The sequence below is a fragment of the Daldinia loculata genome, assembly GCF_022478755.1.
Source record: "Daldinia loculata strain CBS 113971 unplaced genomic scaffold F4817scaffold_119, whole genome shotgun sequence".
NCBI classification, from domain to species: Eukaryota; Fungi; Ascomycota; class Sordariomycetes; order Xylariales; family Hypoxylaceae; genus Daldinia; species Daldinia loculata.
In genome coordinates, this window is record NW_026054973.1 from 4,296 (window position 1) to 10,222 (window position 5,927).

A 5,927-nucleotide genomic window follows, 5' to 3' on the forward strand; every position below is an offset into this window, starting at 1 on the left:
GTTGTGTAAACGGGAATTAGTTACAAGTATTGTCAGGGTATAATGGGTCAGGGGTAGCTACAGGGGTCTATCTACTATATAAGAGGCGCGAAGCGCCCTCGTAAGAGGATAGAAGGCCAGGCGTTACTAGTTCAATACTATCTATTACTTGGTCTACCTATCCTAGACACTCACTCTGTCTATGACATCAATCAACGGGTATAAATCCTGACAAGTATTAATATCGGCCCTTTTAGTTTGCTACTCTTAGAGTCTTCCTATGCAAGATCGATAACGATGGGGTTTTATTCATTGACATCTTCATGGGGACTACTTAATAACTACGTTGCGCTTTATAAAACATACTAGACCAGCTTCTCGGATGAGAACATGATGGTTATGATGATTCTGACTTACCGGATTTGTTTGTCCTCACCGGTACGACCGGTAGTTATGGAATGAAAAGTAGAACTCATATGGCAAGTGCAACTGTATGGGTGGCAGCTGCTATGGAAGGTGGTTGCCTTAGTTATTACTTGTACATACCTAGGTACCTAGATACCTATAAAGTACACGGTAACTTAGCCTCGTTCTTTCCTTTACACTTGCTCTTATATTTTCCCTCGCACTTACCCTCCTACTTTCCTTCGCACTTTCCCTCGCAGCTTTTTAATTCTGCCGAAAGAAAGCATTAACACCTTCACACCGCCAAATTTACAATATATTTTGAGCCGTGGCACATCAATAACTTTCACTTCTTTTTTACTCTTTCTACTTTAACTTTTCTCTTATCCCATCATATCCCATCTCACCTTAACCTAACCCAACCTAACCTAACCTAACCTAACACAACTCAACTTAACCTAACATAACTCAACTTAACCCAACCTAACCTAACCTAACCTATTCCTACTTTTCAACTCACCAATAACACGCAAAGCGCACAACTAAAGGATTGGTCTACGAGCCAGGAGCCCGGTGACTCTTCCAACGAGGAGCCCGGTGCCTCTATGGAGGAGGAGGCAGGGGATGCCAAGCTCTTAAGGCTCATAGAGCCAGAAGACAATGATGATGCAAAGCGCATCATAATTGATAGCAGACATTGCGATAGGGCTTTGGAAGCTATCGCAAAGAAGATCCGCTGGGTGTGTGGGGACGAGGGATTGGGCAAAACTAGCGCCATCTCTTTTAATAAACGTATGACCAAAGGATTGGTCTACGGACGAGGTCGCAATAGCAGCGAACCGGTGGTCTGCCATGGGTTGGTAGAAAAAGCCCCCCCCTGTCGCCTCGACTTCGAGGCATCGGAAGCCCACCAACGGGCCTTCCCGCCTGGCAAAGGCAAACCTAATAAAGTCGGAGTTGGGTTGGCTTATCTGCGGATTTATTTTCCGCAAAGGCCTATTACAGATGAAGAGTTTGACGAGATCTGTAAGATGGAGGAGGAGAAGAAGAAGCGGAGCCGCCCGGTGGTAAGTTATTATTTTCGTTTTCCCAACACCTGGTCTAACATTTTGACAGGCTCCTAAGGCGCGAGAGCGCAAGTTGAGCGAAGTAGAAGAGGGGGAGGATTCGGCGGTACGGCCCCAGAAAAAATCGTTTTTGGGAAAGGGAGAGGGAGAAGAGAGCGAGGAGGAGGATTAGTAGAGGATTGGGTTGCAAATTGAAAGTACCGGATTTATACCTGTTAATTGATGTTATACATACCTAGAATGAGTGTTTAAGATAGGCAGACCAAGTGGTAGATTACATTAAATTAGTAACTCCTAGCCTTTTATCGTTACCTTGTAACCTAGTCAGGTATGCATTTTGTCTTGTCTTGTCGCTTCTAGCCTTGTTGCTAGCCCTGTCTCTTATCTATAACGACCACACCACTAGCCTCTTACAGGGTCACCTGCTACCTCGTTATAGCCTCGCTGCTAGTCTCATTAACCGCACGTAATCGGTAGTAGGATACGCACTCCTATAACTACCTCGCTGCTAGTTAACCTTAGGGTTACTTGCTACCGCACTAGGGGGTTTCTTGGCTATCCGTATCTCAAAGACTTCGGCAGTACACCCTTTCTAGCCTCGATCTCCCCACGGTAACCACACAGGCTTTTACTTGTCTACCACCGAGCTATCGGCGACCGTTCCGGAGAGTTATCCTTATTCCAAGGACCTTGGCAGTACTCCCTTTCGGGTCTCGTTTCTTCTTTTGTGGCGACTACGCGGCTAGCCTACCACAGGGTTACTGCTACCGTACCGGGCAGTCTCCTGGCTATCTTCCTAACAAATGGTCTATGCAATTGGATAATAAACGTTACACTTGCAGTAGTACTCCCTCGCGCCACAGTGGAATAGGGCCCAGAGGAAGTGGTCGCGCTCCGCTATGTAGCCTTGGGGTTGTGGTATACCAGCCACGAAACGGTACTTCCAGAAGCGGAACGCGGCGCCTGTGCCAATTAAGGAACGCCGGAAATACCTTCTGGGCGTCGTGTCGAGGCCACCAAGAGCGAGTTCCCATCGTCGACAACCAGGAGGGCCGTGCGAATATATTGGTATCTCGCTTATCGGCTCAGCTGAGAGAGCTGGCGCGTGGGGGAACTTCGTGGGAGGTAGGGTTTTGATGTATTGTGTACACTCATATCTAAGAGAAACAGGCAGGCAGGTTCTCCTGCTTCTATATTTGGGAAGGCATGTTGGGTTGTTGGGTTGGGAATAAGATTTAGCCCAAACACATTCGTCAATCCATCAATCCCTCAATCCCTCACCCTCTGAGGTGACAACGCTCGAGCGGTTTATCAGTCTCACGTATCCCGCCGCGGCCGACCGGCGTAGGAGCTGGAACCGCAGCACGAGATTCTGACCGTCCCCCGCGCCCGGAATTGGCCATCCCCAACTCGAGATGCAGCTCCCGAAGACAGCATAGAATATCGGGCCGCCGGAGCAAGGGTCTCGGTCTTGGCTTAGGCGTTAGGGATAACCATGGGGCTGATAGGCAGGCCTTGTCTAAGCTTACTCGCCGAGCATCATTCCTTTATTTAACAAGTTAAAGGGGAGACTCTATTGCTAACATAAGTGACTACCTAGGTAATCTCCCCCCGATACCTTATCCTGGATACCAAATGAGGCCATCACCCTCGAGAGCCGAACCTAGAGACATTCTCCAGGGGGTATTCCGGGGATGCCGGTTCTCCCGTCAAAGAGCCTCCAGCAAGAAGCCCATCGGCAGCCCCTCGCTGCTCCCCGAGACGGACGAAGCAAAGATTCAAGAAGAGGGATGGATCCAGCCGCTGATAGTCTGTGATAGACGGGGCTTGTTTATACGCTGTTTCGGGGGTTAGATAGAACTTGACTTGATTAATCAATCGCCATTCCAGTGGCCATCGCCCTTACAAGATGTCAATACGGCAGCGCGTCGTGGCCATCCCGTCGGTTACCAGCAGGACAGCGTATCGCGGCCACGAGCCCCAGCACAAACCGCAGATGGCTACATGTAGTTAGTCATTGGCTGTCTACCAGGGAGGTAGGTAAAATACCAAAGCTTTCCTCATGCGAAGTCTGCTCTGCCGGCTTGGCGTGTAGCGCTGAACCCCGGACATCCGAGCCAGGGACGCAGGATTCCTGCGGGCTGCCCAAGACAGCAATTCGCCAGAATCTTCTTTCTCGCGCAGCTCGGGGATCGATGCAGCGAGCTTCGGTCGGTCGGACGGACAGCCGCTCTTTTGGGTAAGCAGCGGGAAAGGCTGAGGCGCACCAGCGATCCCGCGCATCCGACTCCAAAGGGGCATAGGCAGCGCTGAGCTGGAGCGAGGTTCCCGGTTGCCGGCGACTGTCGGCCAATCTGCCGAACAGGAAGGACGCAATCGGCAGAGTCGTCTTCGGCCCATGCCATGCTACTCTGTCTCGTCAATTATCGGTTGCGAATTTCGCGCAGGGGTTTATCTAGATAGGTATATAATCAGGCCCCGATGTAACCGCGATGGGATATCCTCACGGCCAGTGTACCCGTAGCACTTCGCATACCTTCTCAACACTCTCTGACTCTGTTGTTGACCCGAAGCATACTACTCAAAGATGTAGCGACTATTTGTATTCAGTCCTACCTCGGGGGGTCGGGGAGATACAAATTGCGATTGGGTGCTTTGCCTCTGCTACGTGCTCGGCTTATAATTTATTATGCTCTTGTTATAAATTCGAATTGGTAAAATATTTTCTCGATGCCCTTTGCTACAGATTGTCACGTCTCTTATCTGTAGGCCAAGATCTTGTTCGCATACGGCATTCTACCTCCGTAGTGTTTTCTGTCCGATGGGAAAGCTCATACGCATACTATCCACCCATGTTTTGGCATTGTGTATATACCGGCCGGTAACGGATAGTTTCGCCATCATCCCAACCGACCTGCATGCCCTGGCTTGTCTCTCATGTAAATTTCGTGAGCGCTGAATGCAACCCTTGATGCCACAGTTCCATCCCGTCTCTCAGTTTAGTTAATCGAGTGTACGAATCAACCTGGAATCTCGTCGATACTTCTAACGCTGATCTCCTGCCTTGCATTCATTTTTCGTCTCAAGGCGCTGCTAGCTGGATATACTACCGAAACTTTTGTGAGAACCGTGTCGTGCTTTGATCTTATATGCGTGCACTTACAAACTCTTCTTAAGCGATTTGAGCTACCCAAGGGCTGAAGTGTTAGGAGGCCATGCCGCTGCGTTTGTGATTAGCAATTCCTTGCTCGTATGATCCGTGGGGTCGGACTTAAGGGCTGGATTATATTGCATATGATCCCTGGTTTGGAAGAGGGAGGGAAGGGAGATGTTTTACTTTGACAGCGAAGACGAGGAGATTGTGTAGTACCCACCGGATCAAGCCTCGTGTGATCCTCTCAGAACGACTTTCTTGCGTAGCTGAAACTTTCCTGTTTAGGAATGATGAGTTCAGCAACTGGTTGCCAGGGGTATTTCTTCTCATCCCATGCGAGGCCGGCATACTCGACAGGCTGTTCACCCAAGTTTTCAACGAGCTGCGCTTGGAACAAGAACTCGGCATCGTAATTATAATGGAAGTATTGCAACCATCGGTGTAAGATATCGTCGGCGTCTCCTGGCTTCACTGTTTTCTTTGCGTTTCTGTGGACGGAACGAGCCGATATTTCATAATGTAGTCTCCAAAGCGATAGGCGGTTTGCGAATACCATCTCATCGACTCGAGATGCCTGTTTGGAGCCTTGTCCCGCGAGGCCTGAAGCTCATAGTCGGGCCGCTCTTTTAAGTGTTATACATCTCGGCTTTGTCGTTATCGTACATTAGACGAATACCTAAAACCTCTCTAGTCGGTTTGGCGTCGGCAAGCTCGAAAGCTGGCGTGCTGTTAAACTCGATACCTTGAGTCGAATAGTCTCGACCGGCGTCAAACATCTCTCCTTTCACATTGAAGATCTTCATAGCAAAACCTCGCGGTTGGGCAATACGGTCCTGCTCGCAATGCCAGAATTTGCTAGTAGCTCGGTACGTTTAGAAACACCTGCCTGGTTCTGAGCTATAGCGACATGCCACGGGGTATTCTCCGGCCTCCCTGAAGAGCTCGGACAGCTTTAGATGTTTGAGTGGATCTCCTGGTACGACAAACTTTCCCTTGACAATGCCGTGTCTTGTTATACTGGCGCCGTTGCATCTCGCTGATCTGCGCGATCACGGCTCATATCCTCCTCTTCCCCAGGTGGAATCATCTCCACGCCCGCAGCCTCCCAAGATAAATACTTCCTACTTGCTAAATTTGCCCATTGGCTTGAAGCTATCGTGTCGATGCAGATTGGTGCAGCTATCCGCCTTTAGATTATAACCAATTTATTTTCGCAATTCTACCGGTCTAAGACTTGATCATGTAGAGGTGCAGATCTGAGGCAAAATCCAACGACTGCCTAGGCACCCAAGTTTGAACATGACGAACCATACGTAGGTAAG

General features: G+C 49.4%; 1 protein-coding gene across 1 annotated transcript; it reads right to left on the minus strand.

Moving 5' to 3' along the window:
* Positions 1-4,471: 4,471 nt before the first annotated feature.
* On the minus strand, positions 4,472-5,408 carry F4817DRAFT_362790 (catalase-like domain-containing protein; the record flags this gene model as incomplete). The annotated part of the gene is made up of 6 exons (XM_049306570.1): positions 4,472-4,557; positions 4,615-4,672; positions 4,826-4,848; positions 4,879-5,071; positions 5,107-5,228; positions 5,282-5,408. 6 exons carry the CDS (start codon positions 5,406-5,408, stop codon positions 4,472-4,474), a joined length of 609 nt encoding a protein of 202 aa, XP_049153504.1.
* Between the last annotated feature and the right edge of the window lie 519 nt (positions 5,409-5,927).